The following is a 23,993-nucleotide window of genomic DNA, read 5'->3' on the forward strand; positions in this document are numbered from 1 at the left end:
TGTAGCAGTGAGCTGTTGTGGATGGACCCTTCATGTTGCCGTGTGACGGTCCCTTGTACGGATCTGTGGCCGTCTCTTCTTGTCTGCACTGTGCATGCCCACACTCACGAGTGTCCCAACATGTGTGTGGATGACAGGGCAGACTCCCAAGGGGGTTGCCCTAAGCTCTGAGCCCAGGCCCTGGTTCTTCCCGCCTGGGTGGTACGTGCTCACGTGCAGGGTAGGCTCCAAGTGAAGGACTGCGGGCGGGGGGTGGTGGGCGGAGGCGGTGGCATGAGGGGTGGCCGTGATGCCTGAGAGGCAGCATGGACAGTCCCCGAGAGGCAAGGCGGGCAGATGCCCTGAGGCAGGGTGTTGGGCAGCATTTCCACAGCGGAACAGGCCACTATTGTTGCTTCCTGAACTGCCCTAAAGACATGGAAAGGGCAGCTCACGCCTTTGGCCAGATGCCTGATGGCCTTTTAGGGTAGTTCAGCCTTGGCGGGGCCTCGTTCCCCTCCGAACAAGTGAAGACGAGGGGCGCCAGAGGGGGCTGCACTGACCAGGGTGGTTGTCCCAACATCCTAGCGGCCCACACTGGTTAGCGCCTTTGCCTTCCTCCGAGTTCGAGCATGGTGCCCGGTGCCTGGCTGGGCTGCCCCTTGCAGGAGCTGGAGGGAAGGCCGGAGGCTGGGAAGCAGAGTGCCTGCATTCCACTTCCCAGCTCTGCTGTGGATTCCAGATTTCGCAGTGCCTTAGGCTCCTCTGAGTGCCGATCCAGTGTCCTGATCTTACAGAGGCCCGTGGGGGGAGCAGGGGTGGGGGCAGGGCTGAGGCAGAGGCCTGGCCTGGTGTGAGCACAGAGAGCTGGGGCTTGTTTCCTTATATGACAGTGGCTGGGATGCCTCCAGTGCCTTCTACATCCTCCTTTATCCGTCCGGTTTGAGTCCCGGGGAGTCCTTGCCGGGTGGGGTCAGGCAGCTTCTAGGAGAGAGAGGAAGAGCCCCCGGCCGACCTTGGCTGGGCCCACGGGGCCCCTTTGCTTGCCCTCTGCACAGTTTGGGTGTTATTTGGGGTGAGTCTTTGTGTTTTCTCCTCCGTAGAATAAGGTCTCAGTCTAAAATTAAAAAGCGGTCCTGTCCCCTGTCCCTGTGTCCCAGTGGGAACTGAGAGCACAGGAGACTGTGTTTAAAAGGCAGGGGGGCCGTCAGAATGAAAGGCAGTGGGCAGGCGGGGACAGCGAGGGGGAGCATGCCACCCTCAGATGTGGGTTCCTTTTCATCCATTCACCCGGTGCTTTTTCTGGTGCTTTTTTTCTTTTCTGGACAACAGCCCTGTCCTGACCCACCCAGCCTGCTTCTTCCCTTCTGGAACCACCCCGGCTCTGCTCCGCTGGCCTGCCCCCAGGTTGGCCCCTCCCCGCCCTCCGAGGCCTGGGTTTTGGATTAACGAAGCCCAGATGCAGGACTTCTGACTCTGGCTGCGAGTTAACTTTGGAGCAAGGCACAGAGGGGCCATTTACCTCCCACTGTGTTCCCGGCCCAGCTGCTGCTGGGGCTCCCGGGCAACAGCCGGAGAGCAGGTCCTGGCTGCCAATGAGATGGAAGCCATGCAGGGTGTGCCGTGTGGCCAGGGCTCCGGGAGAAAACGGGAGGGTAGGGCGCTGGGTGAGGGGCGATGGTCTGGCTGCGCTCACAGGAGTCCAGTGTGGGGGATGATGAGGGACTCCTGTTTTCTATCCCATGCGGCTAAAAGAGGCTGCCTCTCAGAAGGTCAGGTGGGGACGCTGAGGTGCTCCGCAGAGAGGGCTCAAGGCTAAAGGGAGACAGGGTGTGGGAGGGCCCCGTGCTGGTTAATGTCAGGTCTTCCTGATCCAGAATGGACCAGGGATGGCTGGCCCCTCCCTGGGTTGCCAGATAAAATACAAACATTGCGCAGGAGAACCGTGCGCCAAGAAAATGACTCTTTGTCAATAAGAAATTCAAATTTAACTGGGCATCCTCTATTTTTACTGGCTAAATCTGGCAATCCTGTCTCTCCCTCCACCTGAATTGCTTCTTTAAGTAATAGTTTTATTGAACTGCAACATACAAACAGAACAGAACACAGACCGTAGGCGCATGGCTCAGTGGCCACAAGTGGAACCCGTGGGAAACCTGCACTCAGAGCAAGAAATGCAACATGAGCAGAACCTGCCCGTCCCCCCAGCCATCACCACTACCCAGGCTTCCAACAGCTGCTGTTTGGCCATTTTTGTACTCTATAAGGAACTGAATCATGCACATGTATTCTTTTGAATCTGGCTTCTTTCGCGTGGCACAGTGAAGATCATCCGGGACTTTGGATAGCATTTTAGCTCACTGTCATTACGAGTAGGATTGAGTTGGATCGATAGGGCCCAGTCTGGGTATGCGTACCAATGGTGTACCTAAAGTGCACTTCCGCGTTGTGTGCGCGCACGTAGGTACCTAGGCGTAGGATTGCTAGGTCATGGGTGAGCACGTGTTCATCTTTAGTTGATCTTGCCAAGCAGTTTCTCAAAGTGGATGTGCAGTTTGAATTCCCACCTGCTGTGTGTGAGCGACTCTGCCGGCCCGCACCCTCCCCTGCACTGTGCATTTCCCCCTTTTTCATGTTCTCCTTTCTGATGTGGTATGGCACTGATCTTGGTACTGCTTTGCGGCTGCTTTTTTTCTCCGTTTCATCAAGAACCTGTTGCCTTGTTGATCCCTCTGACTTTCTTTTCTTTTTTTTTTTAAGATTTTATTTATTTATTTGACAGAGAGAGAGACACAGCGAGAGAGGGAACGCAGGGGGAGTGGGAGAGGGAGAAGCAGGCTTCCCGCGGAGCAGGGAGCCCGATGCGGGGCTCGATCCCAGGACCTGGAATCATGACCTGAGCCGAAGGCAGACGCTTAACGACTGAGCCATCCAGGCGCCCCGATCCCTCTGACTTTCTTGACAAAGTGCTAAGAAAATCAGCAAGGCCCCTGGTTGCGGTTCCAGCCTGCCCAGCCCCACAGGAACTTCGAGGAGCCATTCCTACCCCAGTTCCTACCCCAGTTCCCCATTCCTACCCCAGTTCCCTCCATCATGTGAGGCCTGGGCAGCAGCAGGCCCGGCCCTGGGGAAGTTGCAGCGGAGAGTGGACCACCAAGCCCGGAAGTGGCCAGGCTGGATCCTGCCTCCCCAGAGTACTTGCATTTCCCCATGCTGCCTGTGGCAGGCTGTTCCAGATGTCCAGTCCTTCAGTTCCTTGTGGTGTCATTCCAGGAATACGGGTGAGGGCGGCTGTGTGGGTCCCCCCAGCAGTGCCGTGACCTGAGGGCATTTCCCCTTTAAGGAGCTGGTTCCAGCCCAAGCGTCTTCCTTCATGTGCCTTATGTTTCCTCTAGCTTCGGGACCTCTCCTTTGCTTCTTCTGATGGTGGCTCTCTGCAGAAACTAGGGACTGTGGCCACATCAAGGTCCGTGCCAGGGGCTGACATCTGCTCCTAGAGTGTATGGAGGTGCAAGAGAGATGTGACCCTCTTGGTGGAGACGAGCTATGGCAGGGAGCGTGGACAGAGGAGGGGCCCTCGACCCCCCCACAGCCTCCTCAGCCCCTGCCACCCCAGCCTCATCCTCTGGTCTCCACGCCCCTCCTCTCTTCTCTTTCTGCTCCCTTTAGTCCTCAAGGACCCATGGAAATCAGAGCCCTGAACATGAGCTTCTGAAATCCCCATCAGAGGTCTTCAGTCCCAAAGAGAAGAGATACTAGCCCCCTGAGTTCATCAGTTAAGACTAGTTAGTGCTTGACTCAGAAGCCCAGCCCAAACTGACTGAAGCCAAAGGCACTTTATTGGCCCACATGACCAACTGACCTACTGAATGGTCCAGGGGCCGGGGGCTTCAGGCACAGCAGGCTCTGGGTGTTGTCAGAGCTCTGTCCCTGTCCTCTGTCTCTGCTTGCTTCATCCTCCAGGCTCTCCCACAAGGAGGCATGATGGTCACCAGCAGGTGTAGGATCACCTCCTGCCCGACCAGTGGCCCTGCTGGAACGGCACATATTCTGCTTGATAATTCCAACCAGGGCACATGCCCTGCTTGATAATTCCAACCAGGGCACGGAGGCGACCTCTAAGAGGCTCAGTCAGTCAGACTCTGATGGGCCGGGCCCGGCTCATGTGCCCACTCTGGGTGAGCAGCTTCTCCAAAGGAAAGTTGATGCTAGGTGAAAGAAAAACAAAGTTTAGCCCCACGAAAGATTCTAATGCCACCAAGGACAAAAAAGGCAAAGGTCTGTGCCAAAGCGGTTGAACGTTCCTTATCTCTGTGTATCCGCAGGTAAGTACAGATACTCAGAAAGACGAACTGAGAAGAAAAACTGCTGAGCCAGCCTCTGAAATTACCGACTTTAATTTTTTTTTCCTTTTGCTTATTTTTTAACCCTGCCATCATGTTTTATTGCTTCTAAAATAAATGATAAATACTATAAACCAGAAGAGCAGGACAGAGTACTCCAGGCAGCACGCCTCTCTCATGCTGTCCGGACATGTGCCTCCAGCCCACTTGCTCTCAGAGTGTCCCACCCCTCAGTCCCTCTTGCTCCTTCCCCACAGGCAACTTCGAAGCCAGCTCAGCCTCGTGGTCATTGCCCAGATGCTGGACCAGCAAGAGACGCTCCCTCTCTGGCAAGAGAAGGCCCAGGTGAGTCTTGGCCTCTGCTGGGCAGCATCCCCTGGGCCCAGGAAGCCTGTGGGTGAGCAGAGGGCTCCCCCCGAGGCCGGCCTGCTCCTGTGGCTTTTCCCAAAGGTTGGGAGCCTCAGGCCAGGAGAGGCAAGTCGAGTGTGAATTTTTCCCTCATATCCTTGCATTCAGCAATGACTGTTTTGTATGCCCACTGTGTGCTAGGCACTGAGGCTAGAGCAGTGAGCTGGGAGCGTGTGTTACTTGTTGGTTTGGTTTTTTTTAGCCGTGGTAAAATACGCATGACATAACATTTACCGCTTTAACGTTTTTGTTGGTTTTTTTTGTTTTTTTTTACCGTCATGACAATTTTAAGTGCAGAGTTCAGCCATTTCGAAGCGTACAATTCAGCGGCTCTGAGTACATTCACAAAGTGGTGCACCATCACCACCGTCCACCTCCAGAACTTTTTTTCATCCTCCCAAATAAAAACGCCATACCCGTTCAATGCTAATTTCCATTCTCTCCTTCCCCAGCCCCTGCTTATATTACTTTTTATAGGCGGAAAGAAAAACAGTGCAAACGAAAACAAACACTATGCCCTTAAAACTACTCACGCCTAGTGCCTCTCCTTTTCCAATGTTAGGCATTCTTGGGGCCGAAAGAAAAGTAGAGCTTTGTCTTCTTTCCCCATTCCCCTTCTCCCCAGAAAGCTCTGACCACGGCCTCCGCAGCTCGGGGCCGTGGGGGCAGCGTGGGTCCCAGCCAGCCCACGGATGGGTGGCAGAGAGGTTGAGCACACCCTCACCCTTACCCCCTGGAAGCTCCTGGGATCCAAGAATAGTTGCTGGGTACAACCGAGCCCTCTAGCTCAGCAACACCAGAGGGTCCAGGCAGTCCCTGTGAAGGGCTGTGCGTCTCTGTTCGTAGAGGCGTCCTCGGGAAGCCTGCATAACCCCTTGCCCAGAGTGCTGAGAGAACGTTCCGGCACATCCCGGGGCAGGGTGGACGATATCGCTGAGTCTGCAATGCCGGGATTGCAGGGCGGGAGCGCAGAAAGCTGACTGGTTGTGTTGGTTTGTCTGAGTGGGTTCGGCCTGGCTTTTGCCCCGGCTGCCCCCTTTGCTGTAAATACTTTCTCCCGAGGACTTAGCCTGGCTGGAGCTTATTGTCATTCCAGTTCCTGCTGAAATGACACCTCCACTCAGAGGCCTTTCCTGACCACCCAATGCAAAGTCCCCTGGCACATCCCCCTGTTTTAAATTATTTACCTCCTGACGTTTTCTTATTTATTGGGTCACGGTCTGTGTACGCGCACGGGCGTGCACACACACACACACACACACACACACATCCCAGCAGCAGCTCCTTGAGTGCAGGGACCAAATCTTTCTGCCCGTCAGCACCCAGCACAGTGCCTGGCACACACGGGGACTCCACGTGTACTTGTGGAGTGAACGAGCCTGGAGTGGAGCCCCTGGAGTGTGCAAGCGGAAGTTCCCTTTCCCCAGAGACCTGGGGAGGGGTGGGGGAGGGATTGGCCCGCACTGGGGTGCCTTCACACAGATGACAGCCTGATGACAGAGCATCTCCGTGAGGGAGGAGAGACCAAACGGTGTCTCGGGGGTGCAGGCGGTTAGGAGTGGGGGCCGGCGGACATGCAGCAGGCAAACAAGACCGCCTGAACCCAGAGGGCTCTGGAGGGCAGGTGGGGGTCCGTGAGCCCCAAGGAGAACAGAGCACGGTGTCAGCAGAACAGAGGGGACAAGCCAGAGCGTCCAGCTCAGGAAAGGCAGGACCAGCTGTGGGGGGGGTGGGGGGGTGGTCGCCCACCTGCAGTGTTTGGCAGTGACCAAAGAGTGGCTCAAGCATCCGGGCCCGGGAGCCCCCAGCTGCTCCCCAGGGCCTGCCAGGGGCCAAGCCCGGCCCAGGCCCGCCCAGCTCCAGGGCTCTCCAGCCATACCAGTCGCCCGCATGCCCACCGCGCGCCCATCTCCTCCAGAGACCCCAGCTAAGCACTGCCTGTGTGCTAGGCTCCGTGCCAGGCTCCGCACCAGGAACCAGCCTCTGAAGACAGGGTGTGAGCAAGGTGGGCTGAGGGTGCAGTGACTAACACTGCCCGAGGGCCGTGAAGTGGCTTCCAGAGAAGGTGTCCTGAGCCAGGGCCAGGAGGCTGAGTCAGTGCTCGTGTTGCAGAGAGGAGAGTCTGCCGGCGGCCAGTGCGGGCTGCGCAGCCTCCCGGCGGCTCGCGGAGAGGAGGGACCAGCTGGGACCTGCCTGCGGCCCCCCCTGCCTGTTTCCCCCATCTCCACTGCAGGCGCCTCCCAGGTCTCCGGGCTGTAGGCGCTCCCCTTTCCAGTCTGGCCTGTCAGACGGATCCTTGCCTTCAAAGGGCCACCACCTTGGCCCTGCAGCCTCCACGCATCGAACCCCGCAACGCCCCCTTTCCCAGCTTCTCCATGCGGCCTGACCGCGCCACCTGTTCTTCCCAGCCCTCCTCGCGGGCCAGCCCCGCTCTCTCTGCACACATCTCTGTGCCCTGACCTTCCTTCCTTTCCATCATCACATCCCAACTGAAACGGCCGTAGCCAACACTCTGCATAGCACGGGCTGTGTCCCAGGGTCTGTTCTCAGAGCTTACCTCTCATAGCAGCCCCCGGCTGTAAGGACTGTTACCATCAGACATTTTTCACAGATGGGGCAACTGAGGCAGGTGCAGTTAGGAAGGTTCTCAGGGCCATACAGCGGGGAAAGCCGTGGAGCTAGGATTCAGCCGCAGGGTCCTTGCCCTTGACCACTGCAACATGCCGTCTCTGCTTCTCCAGCCCCTTCCTTGGCTGTCATCGTGGTGACAGCCCAGACCAGGCCTGCCATTTCATGCTGAAGGTGCCCTGCTGGTCCCTTGAGCTTTATCCCTAAGTGGCAGCTAGGAGAACAAGGGCTGTGGCTTCTACTTCCTTCACTGAGGTACAAATGCTTGATAAACCTTATCAGTTGATTGACTCTGAAGGGGAGCCGGGGGATAGAGAATTGACTCCTCTAGGAGAAGTTCTGGGGTGAGTGCCTGGGCAGAGGCTCTCAGGGCCCTGCTGGGCAGGAGGAGTCCCTGACCCCTGGATGGCTTGACTCTCTGTCTCAGGCTGCAGTCTGAGGCCCTAGGAGTAGGAGCTGAAGAACTAGAATTTGAGGAATGGGACTTCTGTAGGTGGTCAGGATGCACCCCTGCCCTCCCCCAAGGCCTCATTTTCCAGGAGAGCCTTGGGGTCAGGCTGCTTCCTGTTGTCCTTGGGAATCTTGGGAATATCCCAGAAACAGCAGGGTTTTGGCTTCGTGCACAGTGTGCTCCAGACCCTGCTCGGGACACTGAAGATACAACCCTGAAGAGAACTCAGTCCCTCCCTTGTGAAACTCACAGTCTAGAGGGAGACGGACACAGGCACCAAGAAAAAAAGTAAATATTTGCCATACCAGATGGTCATAAGGGCCCTGGAGAAAAATAAAGCCAGATAAAGAGAAGAGGGAATGTTGGGAGATGGGGACATTTGTGCATAGAACTGAAAAGGTCAGGCAGGTTTCTCGGGGAAGAGCATTCCACACAGGAAACAGCCAGTGCAAAGGCCCTGGGGCAGCCAGAGTTCTCTTAGGTTAGAGGAAAAACAGAAGCCACTCTGGCTGGAGAGCCATTGGAAGGTTTTGATAAGAGAAACAGAATCTAATTTATAAAATATTTTTAAATTACTCGGGCTGCTATGTTGAGCTTAGGCAATTGCAGTAATCCTGGTAAGAGATGAAGATGGTTTGGCCTGGGGAGATAGCGGCGTAGGTGGTGAGAAGTGGTCCGACTCTAGGTGTGTTTCCCAAGCACAGCCAGTGGGACAGGAGATGTGAGAGGAAGGAGACAAGGAGGGCTCCCGGACCTATGCAACTGGCAGGATGGAGAGGCTCTTTACCGAGATCGGCAAGACACAGGGGGAACAGGTTTGGAGACCAGTCGGGAGTTTGCTGCTTCTCCCAGGCCACCTCTTGCAACACAGCAAGCCTCTTTCGTCAAGCCGCGTCTTCCAGTTTGGAGTCGGGAAGACCCAGGCTGTAAATGGCCCAAATGCAGGAGTTCGAGGGTCTGCATCTCCTAGGGAGAGGCTGACGGCAGTTCTGCCCTGCCCTGCATTCCTTCAGGGAACGAAGACTTAGGAAACATATAACATGTGCCAGGGGCTGTGCTCGACCCCGGGGGCACACTGCGGGGAACAAAATTGCCCTCGTGGGCCCTATGTTCTAGCGAGGGAGAGGGGGACAGGTAAGAAGCATGGTAAACAAGTAAATTACAGAACGCGTTAGGAGGTGGTAAATGTGGTGGACGCAAAAGTCGTTCCGGGCGAGAGGATTGGCAGGCGTGGGTGGCGTGGGCGGCAGTGTCAAGGGAGGGGGGCTGGGGCTGGAAGGCGGATAGGGGCAGCTGCACGTGTCTGGTCGCAAGGCCCGGTGAGGGTGCCGGCTCCAGGGGACAGCAGGGCTGCCCGAGCCTCACTGACACTTAAGATCCTGGCCTTCTCCACTGGGCAGATAGAAGCACCACCGGGGCCTGAGCACAGGAGTGACCGGCCGTGTGGCCAGTTGCCCGGCCGGAACTTGCCTGCCTCCTGCTGCCCACCGGGCGGACAAGACCAGTGGAGGCCTGCCTGCTTGGGTGATCATTTGCCTCTTGCCTGGAGGTGTCTGTCCTAATGGGCTGAGTGTTTGTAGAGACAGCTCCCAGCGGCGGGTGAGGTGGGGAGGTGTGATGTCAGGCCCTGGCCCTCCCTGCGGGGATGCATGGTCCAAAAAAGCCCTTATCCCGGAGAGGGGTGTGGCTGCCAGAACTGGAAACAAAGGAGGGTAAGCAATCAGAAGGCGGCAGCTTGCTGCGCTGAGCAGGGCGAAGCAGTTTTCGTGGAGAGGAAAAACATGGGAGCTAGCAAGCCGCTGAGCTGCTGCTGTGTACTCCCCCGCCCGGCCCTGCCCGGGCCTCCTGGAGCCGGGAGGGGCTAGCTGGGGCGAGGCTGCCTGCCTGAGGACGGCTTCTGGGGGCGTGGGCTGCAGAGCCTGGCCCCTGTGCTTGCACAGCTGTGATCCCCAAGCAGGCAGGGCCGTTTTGGAAACCATCCCCAGCCTCGCAAGGCCTGAGCAAGACGGCCCAGCTCTGGTTTGGGGGAAGCTCCAGATGGTGCCTCTCTTCGCCTAGAACCTTCTCTCTCTTCCTGCCTCCTCTCCGTTCCTAAAGGGATCAGACACGAGGCCGAGAAGCCCTGGCCCCCTTCCAGGAGCCGAGGCCCTAGGCCTGTCTCCTAGCCCTCAGCCCAGCTGCTCTTGTGGGCTGTCTAAGCCTGTGGCCGGCTGAGATGCTGAGCAGGTGTCTGCGGGTGAGTCAGGGAGAGGAAGCCAGGTGTGCCGGGCAAGGCTGGGCTCGAGCAGGATGCTGGGCTGGGGGCTCAGGCCTAAGCCCTTCAGGGCAGCCTACACCTGCTACATCTAAAAAGATGGTGCCTCTGTGAACTCGGCTGGCTCTGCTCCTTCAATCTGCATCTGCCCCTTTCCCAGGGTTGCAGGTGGGCCCAGAGGCGCCAGGGACCCACATACTGCCTGCCTCTGTCCTGACCACAAGTTAGCTCCAGGGCAGCTGAATGGTCCTTGTTGGGGCTGAACCCAGGCGGCCCAAACCAGGTGCAGGGGCTGGGCCCGAAGGAGTGGCTCACTGCTGACACCTGGACTCCTGCAGGCCCTGTTCCTGGGAGGGGTGGGGGCACTCCCATTTGTTCAGAGAGGGTAAGCAGTTTACATGGAGGAGGCGGGCAGCTAGCAGATTAAGGGACATAGCAACCATATGCAGCGTGCGGACCTTGTGGGGAATCCCCGTTCCCAAAACACAACTGGTAAGGACATTTTTTGAGACCGTCAGAGAAACCCGAACACAGTGTTAGATCATATAAGGAATTCTTGGTAATTTTGCTGGGCAAGAGAATGATACTGTGACCATGCTGGGGAAAGAAATCCTTATCCTTTTGGGTGAGAAGCTCTTTATGGGTAAAATGATACAGTGTTTGGATTTGCTTTAAAATCCCCTGGAAGGGAAAGGGCGGGGCGGAGAAATGGGGGCAGGCAGAGTGATGGGGGGCAGGCAGCGTGATGGGGAGCAGGCATGAGAGGGGGCGGGGGGCACAGAGCCTCTGCTCCCCCGTGAGCCCCTCCAAGCCCACAGCAAGTTCAGCGGGGAGAGGGACTTGAGCAGCGGCTCGGGGTGGCCTTGGTTCTTCCAGGCCTGAGTGCTCCCTCCAGGGAAGTGGATCAAATCCCCAGCCTACAGAGATCTGAGTTCATGCCTTTGAAGGAAGGCTCGGCCCGTGCCAGGCCCCGTGTGCACGCGCGGCTCTCCTGTCCTGGGAACAGGGTGTGTGGCTGTCTCCATCTTGCAGCTACAGGACACTCGGGCTCCAAGAGGCCACACAGCATGCTGGGGAGAGGTGGATCCAGGTCACGGAAGCTGGTGGTCTGGCTCCAGAGCCCATGCTCTGACTTGCCGGTGCCAGCCGAGTCCCCAGGTGTCCCAAGGCCCGTCTTTATGACAGCCTCTCTTCTCCTTCCCAGCTGTCTTCACTCAGCCAGCTGCTGAGCCTCATGAGGCCATCATCCCTCAGGCAGTACCTGGGCGCTGAGACCTTGCCGCCATGCCAAGGGCAACAGCCAAAGGCCAGTGCTGAGCTCGACCACAAGGTGAGCCCCCCGCGCCTGCCCACCCAGCCAGGGTGTAGCACCACCAGCTAGCGGGGAAGGCAGGGCCGGCCACGCTGCCCAGCCTGGAGGGCCTTATTGCCGCCAGTCCTCCTAAAACCCCAGGGCCTTAAAATTCCAGCAAGCTGCCTCCCTGCAGAGCCTGTAATCAGTGCCCTTGCCCATGCCCCTCACGGAGGCGCACTGGGGCGCTGTGTGCACGGCCATGCACGTCCCCCTGGCCCTGCTCCAGGGTTTTGCTGCATTCTCGATGGTCCGGTACGGATGTGTTAGCGTGGGGTTCTCCGGGAGTCGTACAGCACAGTTTGGAGAGGATGCAGGAGCTGAAATCCTGGTGAGGGGAGTGGAGCTGGGCGCCTCCTCCCTGTTCCTCGCCGTGGTTGCCACTGGGGCCGAGTCCTTGGCCTTTCCCCCAGTTCTTCCTTTTTTTTTTTTTTTAAGATTTTATTTATTTATTCGTGAGAGACAGAGTGAGAGAGAAAGGCAGAGGGAGAAGCAGGCTTCCCGTGGAGCAGGGAGCCCGATGTGGGACTCGATCCCAGGACCCTAGATCATGACCTGAGCCGAAGGCAGACGTTTAACCATCTGAGCCACCCAGGCGCCCCCCTTTTTTTTTTTTTTAAAGATTTTATTTATTTACTTGAGAAAGAGAACACAAGCGGGGGGAGGAGCAGAGGGAGAGGGAGAAGCAGACTCCCTCTGAGCAGGGAGCCCAACATGGGGCTTGATCCCAGGACCCCAGGATCATGACCTGAGCTGAAGTCAGACACTTAACCGACTGAGCCACCCAGGCACCCCTCCCCAGTTCCTCCTAATGGACTTTCCAGACATTGCCCAGCTCTTCCGAAAGCCCAGCTTTGGTGGGAGTTGAGGACAAAGAGGTATCCCTGAGCCTGCAGGTTGTGCAGTTTGGAATGGGGAGACCTGTGGACCCTAGGGGTGAAGGTCAAGCAGGGGCAGTGGTGTAGGATGTAGGGGCTTCAAAGTGGGAGCCCCAAGCTTGGCTCTGGGAGGTGGGGAAGGCCGGGGGAGGGGTGTAGATCTCAGTGAGCTCCTCTCTCCCTGGAGCCTCGAGGATGAGGAATGGAGATAGACATCTTTCTAATTTAGGAAAGTAGTAATTCCAAAAGCTCACTTGGAGGTTGGATGTTGACGATCCAAAAGTCCACCCTTTGGGCATTGCTCTGCAAATCAGATAAATGAATTAATTTACTTAACACAAATGAACCATTAAGAAGATATGATAATCCCAGGTGGACGCACCTCTTCTGGAGCATGTAGGTAAGGTTATCTTTGAGTTGTGCCTAATATTAATGCATTTACGAGACTGCCGGCCTGCCTCCCAGGAGAGCCTGAGCTGTGTGCATGCCCCGTTCTGTTCTCCCAATGACTTCCTGGGAAATGAGCTGGTCTCAGAGGCTGTGTTTGGATGTTCCAGGGCCTCTAGAAAGGAGGTGGGGTTGGCCCATGCGCGGGAAGTGTCTGTCTGAGCAGGACACAAGTGGGCAGGCCCCAGGCTGGACTGAGGGAAGGAAAAAGGAAAGAGAAGGGGAGCGGTGGCAGAAAAGAGGCTTGAATCTGATCTGCCCAGTGAAGAGTGTGCGCTTCAAACACTTTGGAGGCTACTCCTGTGCCCTCACCCAGCAGAGCGGTGACCGCCAGGCCGGAGGCTTCCACTTGGCTCCTTGCTCTTTGGAGCCCATCTGGTAGCACATGTCTTCCACACCCAGGGAAGAAGAGGAATAAGTGGCCTGAGGGTGTCCTTTATTCTGAGCACTGTTCTCATGCATGTAAAGGAAGCTGTGTCCCCCTGGTCAGCTACCATATTGGAAATGACCCATGTGGCCTGGAAACATGGAGGGTTCAGTGTGTCTCGGCAGGGTGTCCCAAAAGCGTAGGGTGTGGGCCCCGCCCAGGGCAGTGAAGGGGGCACGTGAGGCCAAGGCAGTTCTCCAAGGCCTTGGCTGCCCCTCTTGCTCACCTAGGATCGGTCCCAGCCTGACAGGGAGGTAGCCAGGAGCAGAGGAGGGAAAGGGCCCTGGTCTGGGGAAGGGGAGGAGGTGGGGCTGGTGCGGGCATGGGGGTCTGCACAGAAATGGGAAGCGTTCTGTTCCCCTGGGCGGGTGCTAGGGCCAGGTGAGGCAGGTGCCGGGCTCCCACAGCCCAGCCCTGCTCCCACCTTGGCCAACTGACTCCTCATTAGGCCCGAGCATGTTTCATCTTCAAAGGTGATCAGGCTACTCACCAGCCAAAAAGAGCAGCGGCGTCACCCGCCCTGTTTTACAGGGAGTGGTGGTCTGGGCCTGGGCTGAGACTTTCATCCCTAGGACTCAAAGTCTTTGCCTTCCTTCCCTCCAGGGGCAGTGGGGAAACTAAGGCCAGAGTGAGCTTGGCCCGAGGCAGCGCGGCCTGGAGGAAATAGGGCTTTCCCAGCCCTTAGGGCGGCCGTGCTGAGCCCCATCCGCCAGGCCCTGCTCACCCCTGTCTGGGAGACTTCCTGTGAGAAGCTGGGTGATAGCCCTCCTCCAGCCCTGCAGATAAACACTTCTGCCAGGCTCCCCTCCCCCTGTTCTCCCCACCTCCTCCTTTGCCCAGTCTCCTCCCTCTCCTAGGAAGCTCCCAGCCTTCTTCCCCTCCCTGGCCTGCCCTCCCTTGGGGCTGGGTGAGCTGCTGTCTGGTGCCCAGGGCTTGACTCTCTCTCTGCACGGATCCTGTGGCTTTGCAGTTGACCCTTTACTGGTGGGTCTCCCCAGCTACACCGTGGGCACAGCATGGGGGCCTCTCCATAGCCCTGGTATATTGGGCGCTGGATAAGTGAATGAATGAACAAAGGAATGAATGCGATTTGAGTTCCTCTCTCCCTCTCTGAAGTCTCTTCTTCCACTGCATTCGGGCCGTCCACTCTCCTACCCGGTTTCCAGAACCCTCTCCCTCTGCATGCCCTCTGACCAGCCTCTATGTGTCAGCCCCCTTGTCTCTGAAAGTCCTTGTTTCACGAAGGCCACGAGGGTTTATGGCCTGCACTTCTTGTGTTGGAGGTCCTTGACTTCAGAAGCCTTACCTGCTCCTGAGAGAACCAATCACAGCACATTGTTTGTAATTATAATTATAAGCTGGTGAGATTCCTGCCTGGGAAAGCTAACCACCAAGAGCAACAAAAGCAGCAAGCTGGTCCCGCTGCAGCCCTGCAGGGGGGCTGGACCGGCTGTTTGTCCGAGCTGGGTCAGAGCACAAAGTGTCCTAGCAAATCACGGCGGAGCTTATGTAGTCTAAGACTGCTTCCTGGCGAGACGAGGAGAACACTTTCAGCATTTTCAAGCGCTTTTGATAAAGAAATGGTGGCTCAGCCCCCTTGGTGGTTATCGGGGGCCCTGTGCTCGCCTGGTTTGAGCAGGGGCTCTCCCAGAGGAGAATAAACATCTAAGTCAGAGTAAGCGCCAGGGTCTGAGACAGCCTGTCGGGAGGCAGGTGCCCATTCAGCTGAGAGAGGTGGAGAGGTTGTTTTAATGCAGGAGGCTGCTGCAGAGCTGGCTTCCCAGTGCTTCCTTGGGTCCTTGGATCCCATTCTGTAAGAGACCAGGGCTGTCCCAGGCCCCGTGTGAGCCTGTCCTTCGACCGCTCTGCAGACAAACGTGTAACTGGATGTGGTTTGCTACTGTCTCCTCAGCCTTCCAACCCAGAACCAGGAGTCTCCTTTTCGGTGGCTTGCGTGAACCGTCTTGGGCCAGATTTTGTCTAATTATATTCTGCCCAATCTCAGAGTCTTGGCCTATTCACTTTAATTGAGATTCTTGATGTTTTGGTCTTGTTAGACCCGCCATTGTATGTTCTGTTTCTATGTGCTCACCTTCCTGTTGTTTCTTGCTTTTCCTCAGGCCTTTTGCTATAATGAAGGAACTTTTTTGTTCCATGTTTTTTCCCCCTGGGGATTCGGAAGGTCTACAGAACCAGGATCGTTATGGTGGGATGGGGCGTTTTTCCCCAGTTTGGTTAAATCTGGGAAGTTTGAGGAAGTTAAGCGTCGTGTGGGAAGAAAATGGAGGTCCACAAAGGGGGATGTCCCAGAGCTGGGGCTGCATTGAGGCACCAGGAGCTGGGTTCCTGTCTCTCCGTCTTCCAGGGCATGTCTTCCACACAACCTGATGAGTGTCCTCATGGGACAGGCAGCGTGGGACCCACTGAGGGCTCTGCATCTGTGATGGTCCTCCAGGCCCCACCACCCAGACTGAGCCTGGGGACCACAGGTGGCTCCCATCAGCTTCCTCACTGTGCACACCGCGTGCTGTCCAGCTCCGTGCTTCCGAGGCTTGGGGATGGCTTGTGTGTTGGAGAAGTACGTGTGTAAAGAGTTGATTTTTATGCGGGGGCGGGTGAGTACTCCACACTTGGGTGATGCTCTGGGGTAAACAAACTCTGCCCCACTGAAAAAACTCCTTTGCCCCTCACTCCTGGATCTCTGCACATCTTCTGCAGAGGCTGCGGGCCCGCCACACGCACGTGTGTGTGTGTGCACGTGCGCACATGTCTGCATGAGTGCGTGTGTGTCTGCGTGCATGTGTTGTGTGTATCTCTGTATGTGTTTGTGGCGTGCCCTCGTGTTAATAGAGTTGACAGACAAGTCTGATGGCTTTTGCTCCTGCTGTGGCTGGGACTGGCCTGCTCCTGCGTCTGGTGACCCTGCCAGGAGCCGCTGAAGCCACTGGGGTGTGGTTTGGGAGGTTGTGGGGAGTGGGCAGGGAGGGTGCCTCGAGGCCCTGGCAGCTCCGTGCCTGGCTCTGCCCTCTCCCGCTGGCACTCAACACCAGCCAAGGGACATACTCCCTCAGGCTTGGCTGGAGAACAGGCCCCTCGCCCCACGTCAGCCAGAAGCCCAGCTGGAGCGGGGGCCTCTCCCTCTCCCCGTACCCTCCGCCATCTCACCTGCAAGTGCCTATCCTTATATCCTGCCCCTTCCCTGCACCTGAGGGGGAGTCCTGCCCTCAGGGCCGGAGACCTTAGTCAGGGCAAGATTAGGTGGGTTGGGAAGAAAGGAACTGGCTTGAAGAAACAGAAAATAGATATTCAGGAATCCTGCGTTCCTTCTCGCCTGGTCTGTGGTGGGTTCCTTCTTCCTTCCTCCAAAAGGAGGAACATCAAACATCTTTTGAAATAAACCTCAAAGAGATGGCCTCTGGGAAGCTGACCCCAAGGGGAGATCCACGCACCAGCCCCGGGTCACACCCACCTCGTAGGCCGCCGAGCCTCTTCAGAATGGGTACTTGTGAGCAGCTGAAGGCCACATGGGGCCCAGGCCCAGACTAGCTGTGTTTGGGTCCCAGGAACCCTGGCTTCTTTGCAAGCAGGGCTTGAAGTGACAGAGTGGAGCCAGAGAGAGCAGGCTTGGATCCTTTAGGCAGCTTCTGAGCTCTCTGCTCCAGGCCCAGTCATCCTGGGACTCTTGGGGGTACCTCCCCCAGGCACAGCCCTTGCTCCATGCCAGGTAACTCACCTAATACTGACACTGGCTGGCCTGACAGTCCTTCTCTTCATCTTTGAGCCCTCCTGGACAGCCCTGTGATTGTCTTCCTCCCATTCTTACTTAGGGAAAGGCAGTCCTAAGTGCCCATCACATCCACGTTCAGCCCCTCTGTCAGGGGGCCCTACTTCATCCCCACAGCTTCTCTCCCGCACATCAAACCACACCATTTGGCACCATTTGATTCCAGGCAGCGGACATCTTTCCCAGATGTCATGGGAAATGTGAGATGTCAAGCCTCCATTCTCTTTGCTCCTGCTATTCCTTCTTCCTGGCAATGCCTGGCCTGTCTCCCCTGTCCTTGGATTCCCGTGGTCATTACAGTCTGTTCACTTAACCCATGGCCTGTCCACACGTTGCTTCACACACCTAAACAGAGTTGTCTCTGAGGATCGGGTCCAGAGTCTAGCTCAGCAGTGTCCCACGGCTCCCACTGAAATGGGTGCCCTGGCAGGTGCAGCCTTTGGGAGGGACCCTTGCCCACCTGTCCTGCACCCAGCCCTGCCCCACCTTGTCTCTTTTCCCGGGCTATACCTTCTCAGGGACAGTGCCTTCTAAATGCTGCGTCTAAGCAGCTTGGGCTAAGCTCCCACCATGCACCTAAGGAGGACCGAGGAAGGGTGTGTGAGGTCCCTCACTCACTTCCCAGATGGAGGAGCAGTTGCCAGGCAAGCCATGGCCTTCTCAACTGCTCTTCTGTTCACTGCCTTTTTGGTCCCTTCTCCCATTTTTGGCAGGACTTTGTAGTAACAGAAACACAGACACATATCCTGGAAGGTCCTGGAACAGCCCATCAGCCTCAGCTGGACCAGGAGCTGAGCAGTGGCATGACACCTCTCTCTGCATCTCTCAGCTCTGCCCTTTGGTGTATTCCCAGGCAGGCTTTCCCTGCTGGTCCTGAGAAACTCCAGGCTATGTCCTTCCCTTAGCAGCCCTAGGGAAGTGGGGGAAAGAAAGATCTTTTATCCTAGAGTCCTAACCAGAATCCCAGAGTTGAGTCTCATTGGCTTGGCTTGGATCATATGCTCATCTGTAAGCCAATCAAATCGACAGGCATACAGTGGCCAGCCCGGGTCACATGTCTTCCCCCAGAGTCAGGGCTGAAGTCACCACCATGGAGTATAGGGAATCGGGGGCTGCAACACTCTTGACAAAGGAGGGGGCAGGATCCTGGGTACCCAGAAACCTTGGATGCCCATAGCCTGGTCTGTAGCCATGGGCAATGGCCCTATGCTGTGATATCTATAGGAAGTATAAGGACTCAGTGCTTTCCGGGGTCCTCCCATGCCAGCACACCAGGAGACGGTTCAGGGAGTGAGAAAGATAAGAAAGAGAAGAAGCCATTGCTATTGAGGAAATGGCTTTTGAGGAAGCCAGTATTCTCCATAGGCTCTCCAGCCCCGGGAGGGTGCCCATGCCCACACCCTGGCTGGTTTCAATGGGTCCGTCCAGCACCAGCACCCACATACTGATGTGTTCATGCACAGCCAGTCCTAAACTCTCAAACATTTGCACTGAGAATCTGGTCCCTCTCTGGGTAGTCGGCAAAGCTGGGCTTCCAGTCCAGATCCCCCTGTGGTCAGGGTCTCTAGTCCCAGCTGGAGGAGCAGGAAGAGCCAGCCAGTCCTGATTTGTCATCTCCCCTACCCCCCACGGCCAGCAGGAAGCCAGAAAGGAAGGGTGGGCTGGGTGGGAGCACTCTAGCAAAGGTTTGCCCGCGACCCCTCGTTCCTCCCACCAGCAGACACAGGAATGGGTCAGATGCTCTGAGATAACCTCCCTGCAGCAGATCCACAGAACTAAAACCCCTCAGCCTTCCTGCCTTTGTCCCAGCTCCATCTCTTTCCCATCCTCGCCCCACTGTGCCAGGGCCTCCTCGTTCCCTCCTCATCCTCAGTACCAAGAGCAGGGGCCACGGCTGCGCAGGGGTCAATCCCAAGTTTGAGATAAAGCTTAAAAGAGAATCTCTTTGTCTGTCTGGAGTTCAGGGTCTGGAGTCTCTGAACTCACTTTGTCCGGGCATCTGGAAGTGCAGGTGCAGGGCGCACCTTCTGCAGGATGGGAGCCGGCGGGCCCGTGCTGGGCCTTCGAGGTCCCTCAGCGGGCTGCATGGATGCTACCTACCTGGCCGCCCAGATGGGACCCGAGAGCCGACTTCCTCGCCAGCGGCTGAGCCAGAAGTCCTGTTCCTTTGCAGACTCTGCCAGCCTGTCTCCCATCACCCTCGATTGGTCTCATCCCTAGTCCATGTTGAGGGCTCCACTCACCCCCGTGCCCAAACAGGCACTTTCATTTACGGAATTAAGTGTCTGGCCTTGTAAGCCGGAGGGTAAGTGTGGCAGGCCCTGCCTGTGACATCTGCTCCCTGGCCTCTGTGCTCTGTGCCTTCAGGGAGCCTAGGCTAGGGAGAGGCCTTGTGTCACCATCTCATTTCCTAATTATCGGTCGTGCATCCTTGTCATCTTCTTGCGAGGACTTCCGGTCGATGACCCCTCCTGGTCAGAGTCTCCTTTATGGGCACAGGGAAGAAATAGCGTCCTAGAGATGATGGCAGGTGCCACACTCCAGGACGGGTCTCCTCTCATCTTGTGTTCTGTGGCCATAACCAGTGGGACGAGGTCTGGCTCTCTCCACCAGCCTGAGGCTCTTGGCCTGGGGCCTCCAAGTAGCCCTACCTCAGGATTACTCATTACTAATTATTGTTGTTGTTATTTGCCCATCCTGTGGCAGAGTACCATGCCCTTGGGGCTCAGGCTTGGGGCCCCCCCTCCCCCTCCTAGGGGCGCAGCCTCATCCTCTCTATCCTGCCACTGATAGGCCCTCGGGCCTCTGCTGGGCAGTGCAAACGGAGCTTGTTCCTTCTGAAAGAGGGTGTCTCCAGTTAAATGCCTTTTATGGAAAATACATACACACACACACACACAAACACACACACACACACACGGAACTTGTTAAGCCTTAGGGAGAGAGTACAGACATCTGCTTCAGACCTAACCCTTATTGGAGATGGTCATGCAGTCGGGATCTCTCCACGCTCAGCTTCCACATCTGCGCTAAATGAGAATCATTAGGCCTCTCTGGGAGCCCTGCTGGGTCGGGGCACTGTGAAGTGGTACTGTAGGTTTAAATTTGATTTTGAACAAAAAAAAAAGAAAAGAAAAAGAATTCATGGAGGCCTCGCTCTAGCCTTGGGTCTGAAATGTGCCAAGGCAGACAGACCAGTGCTGCTCCAGTCTCCCCCGGCCCGGACTGGCTCTAGAGCTGACCCTCAGCATGTGTGCGTGCATCTGTGTCGGACAGAAACAAAACCCTTGAGTGGACCCACAGGCAGAATTCTCCCCCTGGAGTCCATCGGCAGGCCCTCTGGACAGGGCTAAGAGCAGCCCAGCCAGATTGTGATTGAAGGCAGGGCCCCCCCCCACCCCGGGCAGTCACCCCCCCAGGGCCTGTGAGCATGGAGAGGTGAAAGCAAAGGCGGCTGCTTTGGGTCCTGGCGTCCCAGGCAGGGAGTGGGCACCTATAGGCCTGCAGGGCCAGTATCCTGAGCAGAAGCCCCTTGGGTCCAGCAGCCAGGCCGGGAAGGCCATGTCCTTTGGGTGAGTCTTGGTTTTCCCCAGCAGGTGTTCCTGAGTCAGCCTTTGCCCACCCCACCCCCCCATAGCCCCCACCCCAGCAGCTGCCCCAGAGCCTGGCTGAACCTGCTCCCACAGGATGCCCACCCAGCCTGGCAGCTTCCAGGGAAAGGGCTTGGTTTGGAGACTTGCCTGGGGCAAGCCTGGATTCTTGGTCATGACCTGAGGTGGGAGAAACCATCGTGTTCCGGCCAGAGCAAGTGACTTTCTGGGAGATCCTCTGCCTCCTCCTTTCTGCCCTATTTTCGTGTAAATAACTCAGGCCACAGCCTGCTCCCTTGGCATTAGCTAGAGGGGAATTTTCTAAAGGATGAAGTGTCTGGGAAATGTTCACCCTTTTTCCCTTCTTTCTTATGACGAAAGTGCTGCAAACAGAGCCTTGGCTGGTGGTTCCTGGGGTCAGAACTAGCTGGGCCAGGAAAAGGAGACACTGACCTTCCCCTCCTCCTCCCGCCTCACAGGGTGACAAGCCCTATCTCTCATCCTCGTCGTCCTTCCCCAGGGGGAGGGCAGGGCTTTAAGGCTCCAGAGCCGGGAGGGAGGCATCCAGCACAGAACTTCCCAGAAAAGTTGGCCTGCCACACTCTGGGGAGAGACCCAGAAAATGAAAGCTGCAGGCCTCGCTGGCAGGGGACGGTTTCGTCTTGTCAGCATTGGGTGCAGGCTTGTCCCACTCCTCGCCCTCACCCTCGGACTCTGCCTTTCCCCAAGTTGCTGCCTGAGGTTTCCAGGGCTCCGTTTTCCACGGGGGCTTCCCAAGCCCCCGCTGACACCCAGTGGGAGAAAAGTTGGGCAGCCTGGGGCGCCTGGGTGGCCCAGTCGTTAAGTGTCTGCCTTCGGCTCAGGTCATGATCCCAGGGTCCTGGGATCGAGCCCCGCATCGGGCTCCCTGCTCCGCGGGAAGCCTGCTTCTCCCTCTCCCACTCCCCCTGCTTGTGTTCCCTTTCTCACTGTGTGTCTCTCTCTGTTAAATAAAGAAATAAAATCTTTAAAAAAAAAAAAAAAAAGTTGGGCAGCCTGCACTGGTGGGGGCCCATTTCTCAGACAAGATCCGGAAGGCCTGAGAAGCATAGCACCCCCGCACCCCAACCCCAAGGAGTGTCTCTGCGCTACCCTTTAACCCTGAAGCCACACTGACTTCTACCCCCTCCCGACACACATGACCCTGGGGACTTGGAAGGTGCCTCAGGCTGAGGAGAGGGCCACCTTGCGCTTCTCTCTGTGGAGGAAATGGGAGCAGGCAGGGGGCTTGGGCCTCTCCGTCTACCAGCCCAGCTGCTGCATGGCCTCTGCCCGGCTTCCCTTCTCCGTCTTGAAAGGGAAGACAGAGCCCCGTGTCTCTGTGGTGCCAGCCGGGACAGGAACGGGCTTGCTGAGCTCAGGAGCCGGCCACAGCGCGACTGGAGCAGGAAACGCAGCTCCCACAGCCTGGCTGTTTACTTTGTGTCCCCCGGGAGTGGCCCGCTCTCCCGACTGCTGCTGGTGCTCCGGGCCTGCCTCTCAGAGGAAGGAGGCTCGGGTGCAGCCCCCTCCTAGCCAGAGCCCCAGGTTCTGCTAAATGTCTGCTTCTCGGACCTTCACAAAACAGGGCAAGGGAGAGGAGTCTGAGGGAGGGTGGGGTTCACAAGAAGACTTGCGGGCACCCAGTGCCACCGTCTGTCCGGTTGTCTGGATGAGATCGGATGCTCTCTTACCTCTCCTCAGTGCTGGGGCCATGGGTCTAGGGGACGGATGGGAGAGGACCACATGGGCTGGGTGCTTCCCATGTAGTACGGAACCTTTTTCCCCCCCCCAAAAGTACTACTATAAAGACTGCTGTTTTTGTGGGGATTTCTGTGCACAGATGGAACTATATCCCCCTAAGTTGGATCAAAGTCTTCCTTAAAGAGAGAATCCTTAGGCCTCTCTGGGAGGCCTACTAAGGGCCTCCCCTCACTTAGGCCCAACTCCAGGGATCACCCTTGAGGGCAAGGAAAAAAAGTGCCCTCAGCCTTCCTTGTAGGTAGTGGGCAAGGTTTTCTTCCCCCTTGGGGAAATACAGCTGGTAACGCGGTTCACAGGGATTTTCTTCAGAACGATCATTTCCTTCTTGCTATCCCCGCCCCCCTGCCCCCCAAAACACACATTCAGAATAGTTTGCCTGGGATTTTCCCCCTGGACTCAATGATGGGAATCAGCGTTAAGAATGAAGTTGTGAAACCCGCAGTCCCGTAGTCCCTGGTCCTGCTGCTTTTTTTCTCAGTAAATCCCCACTGCACAAATTTTCCTCCAGGGCATTCCTCAGATCCTGGGCGCATCTTCCCACGCCTCCCATCTAGGAAGATAGATTCTGCCCCGGGGTGGGGGTGGGGGGCGAGGGGGCGGTGGTGCCTGAGACCCCCAGGGACAGAGATTGGCCTCTGTACCAATCCCAGGGTGGCTCCGAAGTCCCTTTTAGCCCCTGGCTTTGTACACAGCACAGGGGTCTCTGAAATGCAGAAATCTCTCAGGTGCCTCTCCGGGCCTTCCTCTGACCCACCCGCTCTATGGTCCCTAGATATTTTCTTGGGCGTCTCTTGCCACCACCACCTCTTGATAGCAGCTTGCTCAGTGCCCTCTCAAACAGGGGCCTGGGTCCTAAGAGTGCCGCTCCTTTTCAGGGTCACGTCTCTCTCCCTTGCTCCCGCACCCACCCCAAACCCAAGAGGTTCAGTCAATTATAACTAGTATTGTCCCGTTTTAAATTAACTTTTTAAAAAACTTTAATTGTATTCAGATTATATGAGTAAAGCACACACGTTGTAGAAAAATAAGCTTAGAAAAGATGAAGGATGTCCTACAGTCCCTTCTGTCAGAGACAGCCACATTTTCATTCTGGTGGTATTCCATCCCAACTGATTCTAGTGGCCTCCTTCTGGGGGGGTGGGGGGAGGTCTGTCCCCCACACCCCAGTCTCTCTGCTCAAGAGCCCTGAACGATCTCCACAGCCCACTGTCCAGGCCCTCTGGGGCCAGCCCGGTCCTCAGGGGGCCCCCTCCCTCCCCCCTGCCCCAGCTTAGCCGGCTACCTGGTGGTCAATCCCCCAAGGTGCCCTGCCTGTTTCTTGCATCAGCCCTAGGATCTGTCTGATGGTGTAATCTTGGCCCTGCCCCCACCCCCACAGGGCCATCTTCACCTCAGATCCTGCTGTTCCTTTGAGGCCGGGCTGGGCTTAGTCACTTCCTCCCTGAAGCCTTCAGAGCTGCATTTCACCCCCTCCCCCACCAAAAAAAAAATCCCTAGAAGGACCCTTTCTCTTTTTGGTCCATGGGGAAGTTGAGATTCAGTACTCGTTGACCAAATGACTGCCTTTCTGAAGTATCTTCTAACGTCTAAGTGTTTGTGGCTGTGTCTTAGGACGGAACGGCGTCTGGCTCACAGGCCTGTGCCTGCTTTATGAGGGCGGGGGGGGGGGGG

The 23,993-nt window shown here is 56.8% G+C and overlaps 1 protein-coding gene across 3 annotated transcripts in view; it reads left to right on the forward strand.

Moving 5' to 3' along the window:
- The window catches only part of FAM178B (family with sequence similarity 178 member B), a 116,477-nt gene that overhangs the window by 89,663 nt on the left and 2,821 nt on the right, over nucleotides 1–23,993 (forward strand). For 2 of the 3 annotated variants that reach the window (XM_031028742.2, XM_081833434.1), the window contains exons 13-14: nucleotides 4,580–4,667; nucleotides 11,268–11,393. In XM_031028742.2, coding sequence (XP_030884602.1) covers nucleotides 4,580–4,667; nucleotides 11,268–11,393 — 214 coding nt within the window. Of the gene's footprint in view, nucleotides 1–819; nucleotides 1,055–4,579; nucleotides 4,668–11,267; nucleotides 11,394–23,993 lie in introns of those variants that run through there. The other variant, XM_081833436.1, reaches the window with a different exon arrangement.

Source organism: Leptonychotes weddellii, chromosome 10 (assembly GCF_054177405.1).
Source record: "Leptonychotes weddellii isolate Sample4059 chromosome 10, ASM5417740v2, whole genome shotgun sequence".
Classification (NCBI taxonomy): Eukaryota; Metazoa; Chordata; class Mammalia; order Carnivora; family Phocidae; genus Leptonychotes; species Leptonychotes weddellii.